Source organism: Tenrec ecaudatus, chromosome 7, assembly GCF_050624435.1.
Source record: "Tenrec ecaudatus isolate mTenEca1 chromosome 7, mTenEca1.hap1, whole genome shotgun sequence".
Lineage (NCBI taxonomy): Eukaryota > Metazoa > Chordata > Mammalia > Afrosoricida > Tenrecidae > Tenrec > Tenrec ecaudatus.
Window position 1 is genome coordinate 160,902,936 of NC_134536.1, and position 21,865 is coordinate 160,924,800.

At 54.6% G+C, this 21,865-nt stretch overlaps 2 protein-coding genes across 4 annotated transcripts; one reads left to right on the top strand and one right to left on the bottom strand.

Annotated features, from left to right (window-relative positions):
- Positions 1-5,875: 5,875 nt before the first annotated feature.
- On the bottom strand, positions 5,876-9,695 carry PRRT1 (proline rich transmembrane protein 1). The gene is made up of 4 exons (XM_075554164.1): positions 9,572-9,695; positions 8,132-8,667; positions 6,995-7,180; positions 5,876-6,871 (listed from the first exon to the last, which is right to left on the bottom strand). The coding sequence occupies exons 1-4, from the start codon at positions 9,588-9,590 to the stop codon at positions 6,695-6,697; spliced, it is 918 nt and encodes a 305-aa protein (XP_075410279.1). The 5' UTR covers positions 9,591-9,695; the 3' UTR covers positions 5,876-6,694.
- Positions 9,696-10,855: 1,160 nt separating this feature from the next.
- On the top strand, positions 10,856-21,263 carry PPT2 (palmitoyl-protein thioesterase 2). Of its 3 annotated transcripts, none has more exons than XM_075555425.1 (9): positions 10,856-10,975; positions 12,517-12,728; positions 12,953-13,106; positions 13,559-13,654; positions 13,742-13,849; positions 14,625-14,708; positions 14,829-14,913; positions 20,201-20,255; positions 20,463-21,263. In XM_075555425.1, the coding sequence occupies exons 2-9, from the start codon at positions 12,519-12,521 to the stop codon at positions 20,604-20,606; spliced, it is 936 nt and encodes a 311-aa protein (XP_075411540.1). In that variant the 5' UTR covers positions 10,856-10,975; positions 12,517-12,518; the 3' UTR covers positions 20,607-21,263. The 3 variants fall into 3 exon arrangements, with proteins under 3 accessions (XP_075411540.1, XP_075411541.1, XP_075411539.1); XM_075555424.1 differs by lacking the exon at positions 10,856-10,975 and adding an exon at positions 12,031-12,165; XM_075555426.1 differs by lacking the exons at positions 10,856-10,975; positions 20,201-20,255; positions 20,463-21,263 and adding exons at positions 12,030-12,165; positions 15,542-20,193.
- Positions 21,264-21,865: the final 602 nt, after the last annotated feature.

Below are 21,865 nucleotides of genomic sequence, written 5' to 3' on the forward strand. Positions count from 1 at the left end.
AGACAGTGGGGCACAGGGGCTCCTCGTCCCATGTCAGGTCTGAGAGTGAAAGTAGTTTCCAGTGGGTGTATATGATGGGGCTTAGGAACATACTGCATAGTCAATGGGTAATATCATACGCGGGTATCATAATACACAAGCAAGGAGGTGAATCATCATCATGACCTAGACCTAGTGCTCATTGACCTTGACCCCCACCCAAGGCCTCCCCAGGGGGAGTTATCTCAGTATCAGCAGGAGATGCCAAAACAGAGTTTGCTATGTTCGAAAGGTGGGTTCGGCTACAGAACCTGATTGCTTTTATCTACTCATAACTGACCTCCAGGCATAGTGAAGTAGCCAGACACCAGGGTGGTTTGTCCTTTGAGACTGCGCCTTAACGGAGGGAGATTGAAGGGGGGCGGGGCACATTATTCGGCCTGGAGAACATGTGTTTGAAAACATTTCTATCTCGGCACAACAGAGCTCTTTCTCCAAATAGGGCTAGTTCACCATGCCCGTGGTTTCGAGTGTAGAAATACAGATACTTTCTCCCAAGCTCTCAGTTTACCACACGTCATATATATCTGTCATGATGGGAGGTGTTCAGCCTGGATGCTGTGAGCCTTCGTGCAGTTGTCGTTACATGTCGGGCTGCTAACTGCCAAGGTGATCAGTTTGAAACTGTAAGGTCTCTCTCTCCGGGACTAGATTTCAGCCTCGGTCCTTGGCTCCGCGCGAGAAAGATTTCATGCCGAAGCCGGGCTCGTGATCCAAGTGAATTTAATGAAAGTTCAAAGAAGCATCAGGTTTTACGCGGCACCCATTGGATTCCTTTGACCATACGGCTTGGCAGAGACTGCTCCGGGACACGCAAGGATCTCTCCCTTCCCACGAAGACGACCAGACTGCACAAGCAAGACCCTCTCCCTCCCAGTTCCTGCCTTCTTAAGGGTTCCGGGGGAGGCGTGGTGAACGACCCCAGGTCGATCCCATTGGCTGAATTGCAGTCACCTGGCCCATGTTGGCTGCTCCAGGTGTAACCCCCATCTCTACCCACTGGTGGGAAAATCCAGCTTCTGTCCTTTGCTGGCTCTCCTGGGCATGCGTAAATGGACTTCCCAATTCCCTAGGCTAAGCTACCTAACAAAACCACCAGCCACCCCAAGGGAGAAAGAAGAGGCTTCCTACTCTCCTCTCGTTCAGGAGTTGCAGTCTATTCCAAAGTTCATCGTGGAAAATGTGATTGTGACAGACATCTAACTTCCTTCTTCAGTTGCTCAGATATAGTTTGGCTGCCTGTGCTCTTGTTACACATCCAAATTTGCCACTCGGAATCAGAAAACCTGTTTGGCTTGGCTAGATAAGCGAAGATTGCCCAAGATAGGTGGATGCATACTGCAGAATTAGCTAGAAATAGTTTGGGGATTCACGGAGGGGTTGCCAAACATTAAAGGCATACTGCATCATCATGGTGGGTTTTCATTCGTTCTGAAACTGAGCCCACTGATGAAACAACTGGTCAGAAGAGAAAAGGACTCTTCCCCCCTCCTCCCCCCCCAGCCCACTGAGCAAACAGAAAGAAAACTTTCTCCCAGAGCTGGTGCTCTGGATTCAGACTTCTAGTCTTCTCAACTCTGGGGTGGGGTGTTAATTTCTGTTCCTTAGAGTTATCCATTCACTGTATTTCTGTTGTAACAGCAGGAAATAATTATGACCTAGCTAACTCTCTCTGTCTCTCTTTTCCCTTTGGCTGGGCCAGAGGATCCTTGGGTGATGCAAATAGTTCATGAACTTGACTGCTAATTAAAAGGTCAGAGATTCAAGTCCACTCAGAGGTGCTTTGGAGGAAAGGCCCGAGAGCTACTTCCAAGAAAAAAGAAAAATCAGTCATTGAAAACGCCGTGGAGCACAAGTTCTGCCCTACACACAGGGCAGAGATGAGCTGGAGTCAACGACATGACAACTCTTTCTTTTAGCGTTGCGAAAATACACAGCAAACATACACCGTCCAACAGATTCCTCATTACCATTGAGTAACATTGGTGACATTCCATGGGTTAGGTAACCATTCTTACCCTCCTTTTTCTGAAGTATTTTTCCCCATTAACATAAATTCACTCTCCCCTCCAGCTAATCTTTCAACGTGTTATTGGCAATTTGATCCCACAAGGCAGATCTTACAGGAGCTTGATGCTTAAGCGGATATTTTTTACTAATTAAGCTAAGATATTGTTTGATTTTAAGAAGATTTTAAGAGGTATTTGGGTTTAAAGATTCTCTTGGGACAATAGTTTCGGGGGTTCCTCCAACCTTCATGGTTCGAGGAAGTCTAGAGAGCCTGAGGATGTGAACTTCTGTTCTGTATTTTCCTCCTTTTGACCAGGATTCTTCTATGGAATCTTTGATCAGACTGTTGGGTCCTACTCACCAGACACCATCCCTTCTCCTGGTGTCTTGGCAAAGGATACGGTTGTTCATGGAGGAAATTAGCCACCCCGGACAGGTTCTTCTTCCTCTGTGGTTCCAGGTGAATAGGCCAAGAGCTGTGCCTTGGCTGGTCACCTGGACAAGTTCCACTCCCCACCCCCACCCCCTTCCTAGGGGTCCCTGAAGGGACCTCAAGAAATCTGATTCCCATCTTTGCCGTCCTTAGGAATCATCTGGGAATCTTTAAAAAAAAAAATACAGATCCCAGTGAGTTCCACCCCCAGAGAGTCTGATTTAATTGGTCTCGGATGTTACCTGGGCTTTGGGGCTTTAAATAGCTCCCCGATGGTTCTAATAGGTAATCAGGGTTGAGCACCGTTGCTCCAGGGAGTGCCTGGCGTTCTGTTTAGAAACCCACTCCTTGGTTGAACTTTGGGACTAGAGGGATTTCTTCCTGCTAGGGTGAGGAGACCTTAAAGGAGAGCTACAATTTGGCCCAGATGAGGACAATATGATGAGCGAAGACTGAGGGGAAGGAGAGTCTGGGGTGCCAGAGAATCAGTAAACAATGTGGGCAACTACAGTAGAGGGGAAGCGACTTCAGATTTGGGAACAGTTTGGGCAGCTCTGCCATGGAGTCCGTGCTGACTCATGGTGCCTTTCTGAGATTGTGACATCTGGGACTGACCGCCCAGTCTTTCTCCTGAGGAGCTGCCAGTGGTGGTTTCGAACTGCCTGTTTGAATCGCAGCCCACTGCGTAACCACTCCACCACCAGGTCTCCTGGAGGGGCTAACTCAGTTCAACAACGAGGTTGAAGAAAGACAACGGGGTGACTTTACATCATAGGAAGGGTTAAAGGTCGGATTGGATTGTACATACTCTCACAAGTAATGGGTCTTTAAGGACTTTTGCAGTGGAGTGCTATTCAAAGTGTGTTGAGGGTGACTCGGAGCGAGAAGAGCTTAGAAGTGAGACCTGCTAGCAAGCTGTTGCAATAATCCCAGCCGAGGTCATTTTTCTGGCAAGGACCGCAGAGTGGATAGAAAGTTGAGACTGCGGATTGAAAAGATCTTTTTGGCAGTCGAGTGGACTGTGTTTTAACAATACAGCTCATTAGAAAGTAGGGCAGGAAGGCGAGATAGTCGCGTTGAGCTTTCAGATAAGAGAAACTAGGGAAATGAGGCCACTCGTGGAGACCGGGAAGGGGGTTTGTGGTAGCATCTCATCAGTTTGGTTTGCAGCATGTGGAGTGTGGAGGATGCAGGCTGGTCCATGTGGCAGTGTGTTCCGCAGACACTGCCAGAATGTCTGCATAGAAATATATAAGCTGGAGCAGCATTTGGTCAGACATGAGGGGTGGGTTAAAACGATAGCTGAGTTCAGAGTTTTTCAAAGCTAAAAAGAAACTTAAGTCCAGAGATACACTTAGGAAAGGAAGGAGGAACAAAAGTTAAGGGGAAGGAGGGAAGATTGGAAATTTGTGTGGAGGCGAGTTTATATGGAGAGGGGGTGGGATTGCCAGTGGTCGGCAAGTGTGGTAATTATATAATTATCTGTCAATTCGAGAGGAAGAAGAGTGAAGGGTGGAGTCTAGCTTGTCAATCACGTGATAGCCAATGAGGCCTCTGTGTGGGCATGGCCTTCTCTTGAGGATTCTGGGAACTCCAGTTTTCCTCCTTGGAGGCGGGAGACACTCTCTGGGCTCACTCCCTGCAAGACATCCCTGTGGAGAAGACACATGGAGAGAGGCTGATGGAGCCAGACCTCCAGACCCAGAGAGGCCACCTGGAGACTCCTGTCAGCACTGAGATGCTTACAATGCCACTGGATCCATAAGACTTCCCACCCACTGGCCTGTGATCTGCCTGCATCATTGCATGTGTTGCCCGAGACTGAAGAGGACTATAGATTGGTATCAGACATATGGGCTAATATCAGACTTATGGACTTGAACTGGGCTGGGATGTTTTCTCAATGTTCAATTGCTCTTGTGTATAAAGTTCTTTCTTGTACACATATGAATGTCTATGAATTTATTTCTCTAGCCTACCCAGACTGAGACAGCATGCTAGGCTGATAGCCACCAGAGTGGAGGAGGCCTGATTCTACCCAGAGACACCTTGGAAGAGAGGCCTGCCAAATCTACAAAAATAAGCCCTCCAAAATCAGTCATCAAGCTCACTTCAACTCATAGCGACCCGATCGGACCGAGTCGAGCCGCCCCTGTGGGTTTCTGAGACGGTGACTCTTTACAGGAGTAGACAGCCTCATCTTTCTCCTGCAGAGCAGCTAGGGGGTTTGAACTGTTAACATTGTGATGAGAAGCCCAAGGCATAACGCACTCTGTCACTATGGCGGCTTTGGCAACCAAAGGGGTTGCTGTGACTTGGAATGGACTTGATTCGATGCTGATCTGGTGGAGATGACCTGTTCCCGAACCCCCGGGGGTGAGGGATCAGGGTCAAAGGACCAGCAGGGAGGCAGAGTCCTGTGACAAAGTAGTACTTGCATGAACAGCTTTGGTCAAGTAGGGCAGGGCGTGGGAACCGCTTTGGAGGGGTGAAGAAATAGGGGATATGAAAGAAAAGGCTGGACAGACACATCTCTGGTAATAATGCTCCCTTCTTTAAGGGAAGGAAGGGGAGGAACAGAGTAGGTGGTAAGGAAGTGAAAGCAAGTGGCCAATGTGTGAATTCCATTTGTCCCAAGGCAAACTTGTGACTTCCACACCCCACCCCAGCCCCCTCTCCTCCTGTGTTTCCCAATTGAGCGCATGACTTCTCTTAGAGGCGGTAAGCTGCATGAGGCCCAGGGTCACATCTGCTGTCTGAGCGGTGACTCAACAGCACCTTCCCCTTGGGGCGAGCATGTTCTGCAAATGCCCACTCAGCGCCAGCTGTTTGGGACAGGCCTCCACAGGTGCACAACCTCAGCCCACAGCTTTTGTCCAGGTCTAGGGGTCACTCAATGGATCCCCTTCCCACCAAGTCCGACTTGTACTCCAGGCTCAGTCACCTCTCCTCTAAGCCCACCCACTGTGACTTCCCTATTTTGCCTCCACACCTCATGGGTCTCTAGCAAGACAACAGCTGTTGGGAGCTGCAATTCTCCCAGCCACCTCCCCACCCCTCACTCCTAACCAACTCCCTGACTGGGCTGCCCTTTGACTCCTCCTGTCTGGGCACGGGTCTTCTTGCAAACCCCCCCACCTTCTCCAAAGGCCTGGCAGGATGTGGGAAGAGGGAATGGATCCCAAGGTCTTGCCAGGTGCGTTCCTACTGCCCCCCTCTTAGCTTCTGTCTCTCTGGAAGCCTATGGATGGGTTTCCTGACGCTAGTCTTTGTCCCTTTTCGTTTTTTCATTCTGGAAAGAGAGAGGAGCCATGGAAGGAGGAGCCAAGACAAGGGACAGGGCTGTGCAGGCGGCAATCGATGGGATTGCAGGAGGTAAACCCACGTGGTCTCTTTAATAATGTCTTTCAGAAGTGGACACACAGGCACACACAGACCAGAACAAGGCGGGGGGCCACCAGGGAGCTCAGGGAGTGGGGGAATAGGCCAGTTTGCAGCCGGGGTTGGGAGGTCCATAGCCCGGGATCCCTTCTGCGGGGTGGGGGGTGGGGGGCTGGGATGGGTAAAAGAGAGTATTTACAGAGAACCAGAAAGTCTTTTTCATCCAGGAGGAAGGGTCTTAAATTGGAAACACGTCCCAAAAGTCATTCCTGAAACAACAAAAATTGGGAGACTCTGGGATTAGCAAGAAAATAGGTGGGCACAGGGAGTGGAGAGATTGTATTAGCAAAAGAGGGTGCGCTCTGGGGATAGCTACCCCAAGATCTTCCTCTAAGCGCTGGGCGAAGGAACGAATCCGTCGATCTACAGGGATGGGCCTAGGTCCCACAAATCCAATCCAATCACCGGACTGAATCACCTCGCGGGAAGAAAAGAAGGCGGAGCCTGCCGACCTGGAGGCGGGGCTTTGTCAGAGCTGGGGCGGAGCCTACAAAGGGATCGGGGCCGTGGGGACCAGTCTGCAGGCTGCGGGGCAGAGGCACGGGGAGCTGGGCTGGGGGCGCTGCACTTGGAGGGTCTGGGGGTCCCGTGAAGCGGCGCCGCGGAGCGTGCTCGCCAGGCCAGGGGTTCCGTGGAGGCGGCGATTCGGATCTATCCCCGTCGGCGGCTCCGGAGGCGGGTGTGCAGGGAGCCCCGGGACTCCGCGGCGGGACTGCCGAAGGCCCTAGCAAGGGCGCGGGGCGCGGCGCGGGGCGGGGCCGGGGGGCCTCCCTAGGGATCCCAGTAGTTCTCGTGATGCTGCGCAGCGATGATGATGACGACGGTGAGGATGGTACACAGCACCATGGCCGCGATGCCCACGGCCAAGGAGATGAAGGAGAAGTTGCGGGCCTCGCGCGAGGCGATCTCGGCCGACACCATGTCTCCGCGCGCCAAGGCCGTGCGCACCTGCGGAAGGATGCAACAGCGAGGCTGAGGGCCCGCGTCTCAGCCTCCTTCTAAGACACCCCGCACTCCCAGGAATTGAGTAGCAAAGGCCCCCCGGGGGGCTCCCCTGCCCCCCACACCCACCTGCACTGCCTTGAAGATGGCGATGATGCCGGTAGGCCAGAAGCAGCAGATGGTGGTCAGCACGGCGATGGGCATGTAGTCGTGCGGCGGGCGCCTTGGCTCCAGCAGGGCCAGCCCTGGACCCTGGGGCGGCGGGGGAAGCGTGGAGGTCACCCCCGCTCCCCCCGGGGCCCCGCCCGCATAGGGCTGTGGAAGGAAGATTGGGGGAAGGGGGTGTCACTCCAACCCTCTCCATCCCACTAACAACGCTCGCTCGTGGCTGGCAGTTTTTAAAGCCTTTGTTGCTGGGAGCTCAAGGAACTAGTTCGCTGGTGACCGGGAGAGGACACTCAGAAAGCCCGCCTAGATTTCTTCCTTTGGTGGCCTTATTAAACTCCAAAATAGTTTCTGGTTTCCACACCCCTCTGTCCCCAGGCAGGACCCCTTTAACTGTACCCCTGCCTATGTAGTTTCTGCCAAGTTACAGCCCTTTCTCTTAGCCATCACTTCCATCAACCCAGTTTCTCGTCCCCCCTCCCCAATCCCCACTTGCCCTGGTATTCCGAGGTCCTCAGCTTCCATTTCACCCTCCTCCCGAAGAGGATATCCTTTATCCAGACCAATTCTGGACCTCCAGACTTGGCTCAGCCAGGCCCTGACCATTCAGCCCAACCAATCCCTAGGCTCAAAACCAAACCAGACCAAACCAAATCAATCCTTCACACACACCTCACTATCATTAGGTAGATTCGGACGCATAGTGAGTGACCCTGTTGAACAGGGTAGAACTGTCCTGTAACTCTTCACGGTAGTAGACTGCTTCATCTTCCTTCTTTAGAGCGGCTGGTGGTTTCGAACTGCTGACCTTGTGGTTAGCAGCTCAACACACAGCCACGAGGCCACTTCTTAAGGATTTCTCCTCAGGCTGTGATCTTTCTCCCAAGCCCAGAGTCCTGACTCCAAGTGGCTCCCAAGTTCCATCCCCAGCAGCCCCCTTACCAGGCCTGGTCTAGTCTTCCCAGCAGTCTGGCTCTGCGTTCTCTAGGCCTTGATCCCAGGACCCCCCTCCCCCGCCCCCGCCCAGCCCCAGTAAACCCCCAGCTCCAGGTCCCCCTCCATCCTGCCCTCCTCCCAGGCCCCTGCCTGCCCAGCACTCACCGTGCCCACAGGGTAGACCGGTACGTAGGCAGTGCAGGGCTGCAGCTGCAGGGGGTAGCCTGGGGCCACGTAGCCCCCCAGCGGCAGCGTGCCCACCGTCCCCGCGTGCGTGGGCACCACGAAGCCCGGGGCCTGGGCAGTCTGCGAGGGCGCTGGCGGGGGCGGAGCGGCCGCGGCGGGCGGCGGGGGCAGTGGGCCCTCGAAGCGCGTCTCCTGTAGGTAAGGGTCGGGTGGCATGCGGGGCAAGGTAGCACATCCGGGCGGGGGTGCCCCGGCGCCGGGTCCGGGCGGGGCGTGGTGCGGGGGCCGTGGCAGCGTGGCAGAAGACGAGGGGCCACGCTGAGCGCTGGCCAAGGAAGAGGCCAGGCCGCCGGCTCCTAAGCGCGGGAGGGTGGCGGTGCCGGATTGGTGGTAGTGGTGGTGGTGGTGGTGGTGAGAGGAGGGGGCGGTCTGCGGCGGCGGCGCTGGAGGTTCGGCAGGGGGCTGAGGGGCATTGTACGGGGGAGGGGAGGTGTGAGGGACCGAGTCCGGTAGGCCTGGGCCGGTGAATTGGGGAGAGGGTACACGCAAAGATAAGACAGACAGGTGAGATAAGGGGGGCCAGGGAGAAAACACGGACGGCCAGAGATGGAGAAAGCAAATGTAAGAGACAGAGAGACCTGTGAGACCCAATCTCTCATTTGGGGAGGGCAGGCTTTGGGGTTATATCTAGGCCACCTGCCCTCCCTTCCTTCTTTTAAAATAGTTTTGAGGTCACACTCTGCTCCTCTACCCTCTCCTTCGGCAACTTGTGTGCCCGCAGCTCTCGGGGGCAACCTCCGTGCCCGGCCTCTCACAGAGCTAGTCTTGCTTGCGCATATGCGTTTGTGTGGATCTGCCATACGGGGTTCGCCTGCGTTCAATTCAACAGTTGTTTAAATACATGTGGGATGGCATGTTCTGCTCCCCTGCTCCTTCAGGGGAGAAGGGGGACCCTGGCTTCTTGGGGAATCTCAGGACCTCTTGAAAGACAGATAAAGCAGAGTCCTAAGGATTTCACTTCCCAGCCAATCCCCCCCCCCCCACCGGATCCTGTCTCCATCTTGCCCCACTGGGCGTCTCTAGGCAAGGTGGGGGAATGCCCATCTGTCACTTCCAAGGAAGCAGTTCCTGCGGTACCTGGGCTCAGCTAAGCCACTCTGGCAACTCCCTCACCCCTCCACCTGTCCCCTTCCCACGTCGCTGGCAGGGGGCAGAGACAGATGAGAGGGAGGAAAGGAAGTGGGGGGTGGGGAATAGAGAGGGTGACTGGGGAGTTGGGGGCTGGAGAGGAGGGTGAAAGAGCACTGCCCTCGGGGTGGGTTGTGGGGGAAGGGGCTAGGGTCAAGGTTGGGAGGAGAAGGGAGACAGTGGAGGGAGAGGGAGGTGGTTGCTATTTATGATCCTAAGGAGGCTTTTTACCTGACTTTTCGGATGCCATGCCTGTGTTCTGTCCGGGACAAGGTCTCTGCAGCGGGATCCGAGTCCCTCACCAGTGGCGAGTCAGAGTGCGTGGATGGCGCAGCCGGCCAGCAGCGCAGAGATGGAGAGGAGACTGGAGGGGGGGGAGGCGGAGGGAGGGGGGAGCGCGTTGGGGGGGGACTTAAAGGGACCGAGACTAGGAAGGGGGGAGCGCTTCAGACGTCTTCCCACTCAGTCTCTCTCGGCTCCTAGACCACCTCTCTCCTCCTCTCACCCCAGCATTCAAGCCCCCAGTTTGGGATTCCTTGGGGTTGTCATGGAAACAGGGAGGCCAGACTCAGAGGCGGGTGAGACTAAGCAATGGAAACAGGGAACGAGAACTCTCTAGAGTCTCCCCGTTGCAAGACCCTCTGCAGGGATTACACTATCAGGAAGCAAGCGAGCTGGTGCTCTAAGATTTGGATAGGATATCCCCATTCCTTCCCAACCGGACTCACCCCAGACAGATGCCCAATCCTCAGTATTCCTCAAGGAGCCCAGAAAAACCCTTGGAAAAAATTCCCCCCAAATCGTTACCTTAGTTTGCCCCCCTCAAGACAGATAATCTAGTGACTGTGTACACACTCGAGGGGACCTGTGACGGTCTGAAAGTTTCCCAGGATCAGGGCCTTTGCCTGTCGCCTGGGCCTGGGTTGAATCTGGAGGCACAGCTTAGGGGGGGTGGGGGGTGGGATGGGGGGGTGGAGGGTGGAGGAAGGGAAAGGTTTACTCCCTGCCACCTACACTATAGGACTCAGAATCGCCCCCTGTGGACTTCCAAGACTAACCCTTTACTGGCAATAGAAAATCTCATCTTTCTCGCCCGTGGGGTGGGTGGCTGCTGGCTTCGAACTAGTGATCTTGAGGTTAGCCGCCCAACTCATAACCTATTATGCCCCGGGGACTCCCTGAGGACTGTCTTGGGGGATAGACGATGGCTTCTTTCTTTGAGGATAAGGAATAGATGAATTAACTCTTCATTCCCCGTGGCTCCGTTGGGGATGTGTGAGCCTCCCCTTCACTTCCAGAGCTGTTGAGAGTTCTGAGCAGGTCGGTTTTCAGATCCAACCCCTTAGGCTTTACCACCACTACCAGCCCCCTCTCCCTCCCCCGTGCAGCGCCACCTCCGACTAGACCTGGGGTTCAGCGTGATTGCAGTCTTTGTATTTGCTTATTGCAACTTGGGAGCGCGTGGGTGGCCTGCAGACACTTACACAAGTTGGGCTTTTTGCGAAAACACAGCCAGAGATTCGTTATTCTCCACCCTCGCACTCCTATGTAGATGAGTACTTCCCAGCCCCCGCCCTTCTGCGTCTTTCTTCGTCTGTGTCCAAAGGGAGGCTGCCGAACGGTTCCGAGGCCCTGGTAAGAGTCAATATCAGACCCAAGATCGAAATCTCTGCTTCTTACAGGTCGTTCTTGTTCAGATGTTCGCCGGAAGCTTTATTCCCGATCGCCGTCCTGTCTTAAATTGCGTAATTCGGGACAAACATTGGTTTTATTGAGAGTTAACTTTACATCGCCCTGAGATCTTGGGAATGGGGCGGTTGGACTCCGACAAAATGTGAAAGGATTGATGTCTGTGCGCCTCCACCCCAGAAAGGACGTGTCTGGTTTTTCAAGGCCAAGTAAAAGCCCAGGTGCCCAGGGATGCCAGGAGCCCTGAAGTCTGGGCTGGGTGCCGCGCACAGGGAGTTCGCCAGGCCGGGTGTGTGAGGGTTGAAAGAGTAGTAGAAGCTGCTTGGGTGTGACTCAGTATGGCCCAGGGGCCCTCCACCCCTCGAGGGTGGGGGGGTCTATGGCGGAGGAGCCTGGAATTGGACTGGAGAAACGAGACCGGGGCCCCCACTTAACTCAAGGGGCCTCGAGCACACTTCGCCTCTCTGTAGACAAGGGCCTTACAGGCACTCCAGAATGAGTTGTGACATGGGGACCGGTGACCTCGGGAGGCCGGGCAGTCGGCCAGGGGCTAGGGCCCGCCCGGGATGGCTTCAGCAATCCGGGCCACCGCGCCACCCGCCCAGATAAAGCCTACATGCTGACACTCGCCAGTCCAGCTGCTACACACTGCCGCCACCACCCTCCCCCTGTCCCCACCCCCTCCTCCCCTCCCCCTGCCCCCCTTGGGAGAACTTTTCTTCCGCGGAGGGGCCGGCCGCCCGAGATGAGAAGTAGGGAAGAATTGGAGCAACCAAGCGGGACCCTGGGGTCGCTGGAGAGACCGCCTCTCGGTTCCCAGCCAAGGTTGTCGCGCTCTCCCCACTGGCCTAAATGGATCACTCCACCCATCTCCTCCCCCTCTCCTTGGGCGCAATCGAACGTTCCACTGCCCCTCCGGTCCGGGCCCGTGTTGCTGGGGACGCTTGCACGGTTGCCAGGGAAAGCCCCGGACGTGACGGCGGCGCGCGACCCCGGGCAGCCACTCACCCCCCCGCGCCTCCCTCCCATCCGTCATTCCCTGCGCGTTCCCTCCTCCCTCTCGTCCCCTCCCCCTGGGGTGCCTGCCCCGGGAGAAGTCAGCAGCAGGCGGAGCGAGGCCCGTGGAGCCTGGCCAGGTGGGAGTCTGTATGGTCCTGGGGCGGGGGGTGGGGGCTCGGCGACTGCTCAGGGGTCTCGGGGACCCTCGGCTGTCCCGCTCGGTGCATTGGGAAGCTCCCGGGCCTAGGCAGGCTGCGCGCACAGCGTCCGCGCTGGAGGCGGGGCTGCGGGAGCGCAGGGTGCGCGTACGTGGTAGGGGTGTGTGTGTGGGAAGGGGAGGGACGCGAGGCCCTGGGGGGTGAAAAGTAGGTTATTTTGTAGCAAGGTCCACGGCGGGGGCGCGGGGGCTTGATTGCCAGGCGTGTGTTTCAGAGGAAGGCGGCACTGTCACCCCCCCCCACCCCAAGCTGTCACCGGCCTTTTCGCAGGCATGCTGGGGCTCCGGGGGCTGCGGCTCCCCGCCACCGGGATCCTGTGCCGATTGCCGCTGCTGCTGCTGCCGCTGCTGCTGCTGCTGCCGCTGCCCACCTGCCCGGCGACCCCGGCGCCCCGCCGCGCCCCCTACAAGCCGGTCATCGTGGTGCACGGGCTCTTCGACAGCTCGTACAGCTTCCGCCACCTGCTGGAATACATCAACCAGGTATGGCGGGGACCTTGGAGGGCAGGGGGCTGGACGTGGCCAGGAACCCTCGGGGAGCTGGTGCTGGCAAGGGGGAGAGCTCAGGCACAGAATCCTGGGTTCTAGGAGGGCATAGACGCCAGGACGCTGATGCCAGCGTGGGAGGGCCTTCTTCCGAGTCCCGAGTCCCTTCCCAGTGGCTGCCTGGCTCCCCCCCCCCCACCCGCCGACCCTCCCCACCACAGACACACCCCGGGACCGCGGTGACAGTGCTTGATCTCTTCGATGGGAGAGAGAGCCTGCGGCCCCTATGGGAACAAGTGCAAGGATTCCGAGAGGCTGTGGCGCCCATCATGGCGAAGGCCCCCGAGGGAGTCCATCTCATCTGCTACTCTCAGGGTAGGTGATCTGGCCCCCTGCTGCCCTGAACCACCCCCCCACCCCCGCTGAGGGTCACTTCCAGTGCCCCTTTCTCTGAACCACCATGACTCTATCCAGAGCCTTGGCACCTAAGCCCTTCTGTCCTGACTCCCTCGCAGCACACCTGGGTGGGTCTTTTCTGGGTCCTCAATGGGGAGGAGGCTGACTGAGTTGCTGTGCACTTCTTCCCCCAATTCCTGGGGTTGACCCTCTTTCTCTGACAGAAGTGATGGCCCACCAGCGAGTTAAAGAGTCAGGAGGCCCGGCATGGAATTCTGCAGCTGCCAATCCTGGGCCTGCTCGCATAAGCCAGACCTCCCTTCTCTGAGTTTCCTTTATGCAGCAGTGTGGTGTGTGGTGAGGGCACCCTGGGAGCTCTTGGCCCCCCGACTCTCCCTAAGGCCCTGCCCACTGTGGTGCTCTGCCTACAGGGGGTCTCGTGTGCCGGGCGCTGCTCTCTGTCATGGATGATCACAATGTGGATTCATTCATCTCCCTCTCCTCTCCACAGATGGGACAGTATGGAGGTGAGTGGGCACTGGGGAGATCCATGGAGGCCTCTGAGTTTGGGGGGACGGATTGGGAGCCACTTAGCGCTGCATTTCTCTTGCCAGACACCGACTATTTAAAATGGTTGTTCCCTACCTCCATGCGATCTAACCTTTACCGGATCTGCTATAGCCCGTGGGGCCAGGAATTCTCCATCTGCAACTACTGGCATGGTGAGTGGGGACTGGGGTCTCCGTGAAGGAAGGCAGCGTGCTGGCTGCTCCCCTCTCTAGCATTACCAGTGGCAATGAGGCTAACCTGAGTTTCTGGGAGCGCTTCCTTATTGAACACAAAGAACAGTGAGAATACTTTCTCTGTATTACTTTATTATCTCAGAGAGTATGGTCTAGTGCAGGGCTCAGCTAAACTTTTCGATAAAGGGGCCAATCTAAAACCGCACCCAGCACCTATCAGTTAACCCTGAAAGGGTCAGCTAGCAAATATTTTTGTCTTTCCAGGTCACACGTCTCTTTCACAAGTACTCCAATCTGTGGGGCGGCACACAAGCAACTTTAGACAATATGCCCTGTATCAGACTTTATTTACAAAAATCAAATGATAGGCTGGATTTGTCCCATGGGACATTTTGTTTGTCAACTCCTTAGTGTTTGAGACCCTCAAGGCCAGGGCCGGGCTCCTTGGCTTTGAATCCTGACTATTGGATGACCTTGGGGGAAGTGCCTTTATCTCTGTGACTTTTCCTTATCTGTCATGGGATGCCTTATAGCACCTGGTTCACAGGTAGTCATATATATAAAGAATGAATACAGTGGACTTTGAACAGTGCCTGGCACATAGTAGGTCCTAGATAAACATTCGCTATTCTTTTTTACTGTGACAAGTGCCACTATTTAATAACTGCCCCTTGCAAGTTCTGGCAGCCTCTGGATGGATTGGTCGTTCGGCCTCCTGTCTTTAATGGTCTTTCTCCTGGATCTTTGGACCTAGATCCTCACCATGATGACTTGTACCTCAATGCCAGCAGCTTCCTGGCCCTGATCAATGGGGAGAGAAACCATCCCAATGCTACTGGTGAGACCCCACTTCCCACCCTAGCTCTCCTTTTCTGCTTCTTTGGCCCCCTAGGTGCCCCCACTTCAACCCGGCCTAACCCCTGGGCGTTAACCAGCCTCTCTTGTTACCACCCTGCAGCCTGGCGGAAGAACTTTCTCCGTGTGGGTCACCTGGTGCTGATTGGGGGCCCTGATGATGGCGTTATTACTCCTTGGCAGTCCAGGTAATGAAAAGCTGTGTGTAATTAATTTTGACACCCCCCCACCCTCACCAAATTTTTTGTCTCGTTTTTCAGCTTCGAATGTTTTTTATCTAAATGTGTCTTCTACATCTTTGTTCAGAGGCAACTTCCAACTCATGCTTACAATAGGCCTGCTTCTCCCTTTTTTCAGTTAATAATAGCCTTTGATCACCTGGCCCTTTGAGTCTGGCTATGTTACTAAGCCCTACTTCCTAAATCTTAGTGACTCGGTGACTCGACATTCACAGGACTTCACAGGACGCTTCAAAGGCAGTACAGAGAGGGCCCCTGTGTCTTTCACCCATTTTCCCTGTGATGGCACTCTCCTGTGGGAACCCCCGAGGGCATGTGGCTACACGGTGGGCTGTGATCCTGGCAGTTGGCATTTGCAAGCCACCAGCGGCTCCGTGGGAGAAAGACTGGGCTTATCCACGCCTGTAAACATTTATAGTTTCAGAAACTTGCAGGGGTAGCCATGAGTCAGCCAGCCCCGAGAGGGAGAGAGATTAAAATGGCAGCGAGACACAGGACAAGATCAAAACCAGGGAAGTGACATTGCTTTAATGTGTGTCATTTCATCACATTCTCTTCCACCCCTTTGACTGACAAGCGCCGGAGCACAGTGATTACCAGTTAGATTGCCCGCAACGAGGGCAGCAGCCTGAACCCATCAGCTACGCCTCGGGAGAAAGATGAAGCTGTCTGTTCCCAGAATGACTTCCAGCCTTGGGAACCCACAGGATGGTGACTCTGTCCCAGAGAGCCACTCTGGGTCTCAGTGGACTCAATGGCAGGGATGTGGGGGGTTAGCTCTTTCACTTGCCTGGACCATAGTAACAGCCTCAAAGTGGCTTCCTGCCTCTAAACCACTCCTCAAGAAAAATGCATGGTTCCCGGGGCCGTCATGAGGGCTCACCCATTGGGCTGCTAACCGCAAGGTCAGCAGTTCACAACCACCAGCTGCTCTTCGGGAGAAAGACCAGGCTCTCTCCTCCTATAAAGAGTCCCAGTCTCGGAAACCACAGGGGCAGGTCTACCCTGCCCTATAGGGTCGCCATGAGTCCAGATCGACTCAGTAGCAGCGCGTTTGAGGGCCATCCTAAATGATCTGCTATGCCTGAATTTGGTCATTCCATAAACATTTATTGAGCACTACTCTTTGCCCTCCCTGGGCGGTGCCAATCATTTGTACTGGACCGCTAAGCTACAGGTCAGTGGTGTCAACTCACCCAGCAGTTCTACGGAAGAAAGGCTTCTCTACTGAGGGCAGCCAGGGAAAAAGCCTGTGGTGCATCTTCTCTGTAACACACGCGGCCACCATGAGTCAGAATTGGCCCAGTGGGTCTGATCTGCGCGTAGATACAGGCACTGTGCTGGGCCCTGCAGGTACAGCCAGTGCATCCCAAAGGAGTCCCCGCTGCCATCCAGTGTACATTTCCAATGTAGGAGTCAGATGAACCAAACACCAAACCCACGCCACTGAGACGATTCTGCCGCTGGGCAACCCTGTAGAACAGAGTAGAAGCAGCCGGCACACAGGGTTCCCCAGGCCTCTGGATCTTTACAGAAGCAGGCTGCCTTGTCTCCCTCCTGCAGAGCATCTGGGTTGGGGTGGGTGGGACTGCCAACGTTTGGATTGGCAGCCTGATGCATAACCCACTGCAACACCTGGGCTCCTTGGGACGACAGATAACAAGGGTAGATATATGTGTGTCAGGTTAGCAATACAATAAGGCAGAGGGAGGGGTAAAAGGATGACTAGATCATGCCAAAGAACACCTCCTGGGTGCCCTCTAAGCAGGAACTCGAGGGAGGAAGGGAGTGTTGCCTCTCTGGGGAAAGAGGGACCCACCCTGGGGGCGCAGTAACGGCAGCCCCTGTGAAGGTCCTGGGGAAGGACCAAGGAGGATGTGGTACAGCCAGCGCACTGGGAGCAGGGAGTGATGGGAGAGAGGTGGGATGAGGCCAGTTATCTGAAATAAGAGGAGCCCCGGTGATGCAGTGTTTATGCGTTGGGCTGCATCCACATGGCGGGTGGTTCGAAACCACCAGCAGCTCCGAGGGAGAAAGCCTGGGCTTTCCACTCCGGTGGTCCATGACCCAGAGGGTCGCTCTGAGTCAGTACGGGCTCCGATGACACAGAGTTTTTGTGGTTTGTCTGAAGTAAGGACCTTGATTTTTTTATCCTGAGGGAGACGGAAGCCATTGAAAGGGGTCAGGTGAAGATATTTATGACAGCAAGGGTAGAGTTTGATTTCCATGATCTTTCAAATTTTATCAACTCTATTAGTGAAAGCAATGTGAGGAGACATCAGAAATTTGTAGAAAAACAAAAACCTTTCAACAAACAAACAACCTAAAACCTTTCCACGAACTTTTTTGGTCTCATAGTTCATTGGGTAATTTTTTTTTAATGAATCATTTTTTTTTTTTTTAAACATTTTATTAGGGGCTCATACAACACTTATCACAATCCATACATAGACATACATCAATTGTATAAAGCACATCTGTACATATTTTGCCCTAATCATTTTCTTTTTTTTTTTTTCTTTTACATTTTATTAGGGACTAATGAATCATTTTATTGGGGCGGGGCTCTTACAAATCTTAGGGCAATTTATTATTCAATTGTATTAAACACACTTGTATATATGCTGCCATCAACGTTTCTAAAGCAAGTTCTTCTTGAGTCCTTAGTAGCAGCTCCTCTTTTTGCCCCTCCCTTTCCCACCCTTCCACCCTGGTGAATTCTTGATCAATTACATGTTATCGTTATTACGCACTGTCTGTTGTCTCCCTTCATCCACATTTCTGTTATTTGTCCCCCTCCAGGGGGGTGCTATATATCTAACCTTGTGATGGGTTCCCCCTCTCCCCCCCTCAGCCCCTGCCACCACCATCTCCCTCCCCTCATGATATCGCTACTCCCACTACTGTTCCTGAGGGGTTATCTGTCCTGAATTCCATGCGTCCAGAACTCTTATCAGTACCAATGTGTGTCCTCAGGTCTAGCTGGGTTTGTACGGTGGAACTGGGTCATGGTAGTGGGGGGAGGAAGCATTCAGGAGCTAGTGGAATGATGTGTGTTTCGCTGGTGCTATATTGCACCCTGGTTGAATTGTCCCTTCCTTGTCACCCTTCTGTTGGTTTTTCATAGTTAAAATTTCCTCATAGTAGCCAGTTTTGAGTACTTTACATCTCTTTGTTTGTTTAATCCTCTCAGCAACCCTCGAGGCTATTATTATTCATTCCCATGTGACCTTAGGAGACTGGGGTGCAGAAAGATTGACTAACTGGTTTATGTTCCAGTTGGTAAGTGACCCAGTCAGGCTGTCTGACTCAGAACCACCGAGTCTTATTGGGCTTGGGAGGCAGGTGTTCTTAGGGAGAACTAGGAGGTTGGTAAGTCTCACACACAGTAGGGAGAGCTCGTGGCAGAGCTGGGATGCCAATCCAGGTCCCTGTGGCCTGACTGCTTTCTTTGGTTGGCTGCAATTCATGGTGATTCTAGGCCTTTGTGATCCACAGTTTCGTTTTGCCCTCTCGGTTTAAGAGACTAGAAGTCCAGATTGAGAGTGTTGAGGGTAGAAGTCCAGATTCAGAGTGACACGTGAGGGGGGAAGTTTTTCTCTTAGCCTCTGAGGGGAGGCCCTTCTTGCAGATCTCAGGGGAGGGGGCGTGGCTTGGCATCGGTCTCCCCTTGTTCAAGAACCTTCACCGTGCAGAGACCCCAGGGCTGAAGGACATGCTTCATTCCCAGCTCTTCTTTCTTGGTGATAATTGGTCCCTCCAACCCGTAGATATTCATTGGCCGATTTCCAGAAGTAGAGTTCCTAGCCCTTATGAAATCTAGTTCCTCAATGTGGCCCCCAGGCCCACAAGGCCCTCTTGTACCCCGCTGTTCCTCACCTCGGTGCCCCCACCCTCACTGTTCCCGCAGGCCTGAGACAACCTTCCCCAGGCTTGTGGCTGGGAAGATTTTAATAATGGTCTAAGGCCATTATTAAAGTAGGGGTTTCACCTCCCTGCCTCCTTAGTCCCCTGGGTTTACTTCCATTAATATTTGTCTATTGTTCAGAGCCGGCATCTGCTCAGTGCCCATGCCTGTTAAATAGTCTTGATTTTAGCGTATTTTTAATCCTTTTTATTTCGAAGTTCATATTTAAGTTACCAAAATAATCCAATTCCTGCATAACCCTTTACTTAACGTTTCCAGAATGCCAGCACTTTACCACATTGGTGTTAGTATTCTTTCTTTCCCTATTCATCTGTCCGTCTGTCTGTCCATCCATCGGTGCCCCACACGGGTGTCAGCTGTTGAGCGCATGTCAACACAGGGCGCCCCGTGTGCAGCTTACAGCTCTGCTCCATCGGGTGTTCAATGCGAACCTTTTCAAACTCGGTCCCCAGGCCTCTTTCCCAAGGCATCCCTGGGGGGACTCAGGCCAGCAACCTTTCTCGTAGTCCAATATGCGAACCGTTTGCACGACCAAGGGGCTCCACACAGCCACCCCCCAGAAGTAAAATGACAGCGGCCGCCTGGATGCCATGTTCAAGTTGACCCCCATTGCTCCCGTGGCACAGCGGGCTCCACGCCGGGCTGCTGGCACTTCAAACCCACCGGCTGCTCCATGGGGGAGACTAGACTTTCCATTACTGGCCACGCGACCTGGTCTTGTAGGGTTCCTGGGAGTCCCATTCGACTCAATGGCAGCAAGTTTGTTTTTTAAATGGGGCGGGGGATCTAGTGCAGGTACAACCCAGGATCACGCGTTGCATTTAATTGCTCCTTTTCAACCCACTGCTGTCAAGTTGATCCCAACTCTCGGTGCCCCGGCACATCTTCACGGCCGGTGAGGAGGAAGCGCCCACCTTTTGGTTCACAATCCAGTGCTTACCCACTCGCAATGCCAGGGCTTCTTGCCGGGTCTTCTAGAATCTGGCTCAGTGCCTCAGTCTTTGTCTTTTATGGCATGGCCTTTTTGGAAGCATCTAGGCCTGCTCTTCTGCAGCCTTGCCCTCTCTTTGGGTGTGCAGGTTGTTTCCTCTGGATCAGATTCAGGTGAGACACATTTTGCTGGGAATCCTGCATTTTCAGTACATCAGCTTGTGAGCGGCCCAGAGAGAGAGCGCGAGCAAGCAGGTGAACTATCTTGAGGGCCTTCCCTGGTGCCTGTCTCCAGCAGGCTGGGAATTCCTGAAGGACACTAGCCCCCCTGCATTTCCTCCCACTCTCCTGATAACCTCCCTGCCAATCTCTTTGTAGCTTCTTTGGTTTCTATGATGCAAATGAGACGGTCTTAGAGATGGAAGAACAACCGGTGAGCCTCCTGGGATCATGCCCCCCCTCCCTCCCCCCTCCAGCCTTCACTGCCCTGCCTCCTTCTGGAACCTTCCCTGGCATTGCCCCCTGATCTGAAGGGTTCCCTCTGTGGGTAGTGGGGGGGCTGTTAAAGCAGCTGTCACTCACTGGGTCATTCTGTATGTCTTTCCTTCCATGCTTCCATGCCTGTTCGCCCACCTCGAAGGTCTATCTGAGGGACTCTTTTGGGCTGAAGACTCTCGTGGCCCGGGGGGCCATAGTGAGGTGCCCGATGGCTGGGATCCCCCACACAGCCTGGCATTCCAACCTCACACTTTATGAGACCTGCATTGAACCCTGGCTCTCCTGAGGACGTCTGCAGGGGTCCCCTGGGAGCCCCCCCACCCAGCTCAGAGACTCCGTGACGGCCTTGGAAAGCGGATGTCAAGCTCTGGTGTGCCGACCATCTCATTGCTCCCACACTGCCCCCCCAAACCAGGACTCCCAGAAACCCTGCTCTTCAGTGAATGACATGGCCTGGTCTCCCCTGCCTTGTGGCTTCTCTTGGGAGGGGCAGCTCCATGCTCTTCCTTCCCACAGGTTGAGCCGGGGCGTGGGAAACCAGAGCTGCTGCCGCTGCTGCTCTGTATTGACTGTGCAGGAGGGGAACCCAGCCCTGCCCACCCCACGGGTCTCCTTCAGGCCACTCAGGACATTTTTAGCTTCTCCCCATGTCCCCCTTTCCTCTGAATGCCGGGACTGTTAGCCCTCCCCATCCCACCCCCACCCCTGCCCCTGAGAGTGGGGTTCTGAGGCTCCCCTATGGGGACAGTTCCGTTCTCAAAGTGTCAGTGTTGGGGAATATCTGTGGCCTGCAAGGCCCATCTCAGGTTTGGGATCCCCCAGTCCCTATGTTCAGTGTTGGGGTACCCCCCTGGGAGCCAAATTTGAGGCCCCAGCCCCTCTTAGCTCCCCTTGAATATGGGGTCTTTCACCTGTATTTATGGAAATAAAATTCCTTTCCTCAGCGTGGCTTGGCTCATTTCCAGGTGAGGGGGACCTGGCTCTCCAAGGAGGGTGGAGATGGAGAGCCTGAGGCCTGGGTGCCCGGATGCCTGGGCTGGGGTGGGGACCCCCTTGGTGTTTCCGTTCCCTCAATGCCCATTCTGTGTGGGTTCCTGATTCTCTGCGGGTTCTTTCCTGCTGAGGACAATTCTTTTCCTGTCCCTACCTAAGACTGGGGGGCTGAGCCAGGGGCTCTAGTGGTCTGGGCCCCAGTCCCAGAGGGTGGAATGTGCCTGCCACCCCCAGGCTAGACGAGGGGCCGTGGGTTAGGGTGGGCATTCGTCGCGCCCCTTCTCGACCTTTGTGGGCCAGCGCTGGACAAGGGGGTCGGACAATGAGCCTCCTCTTCCCTGAAAGAAGGAATCTCGGCTGGGACAATAGGGCCCTGTCTGCTCGGGTACGGGGGAGCGGTGGCTGACTCAACCATGTGCCCCCCACCCCAGCCCTAACAAATGTCAGCAAGTGATGGGGGCAATTTTCCCCACGGAGCCTTGGGCTGCCCCCTACCCCCCCAGCTGCCCCTTTGTGACGACTTGCCCTTTTCTTTTCCTCGGCAGCTCTTGC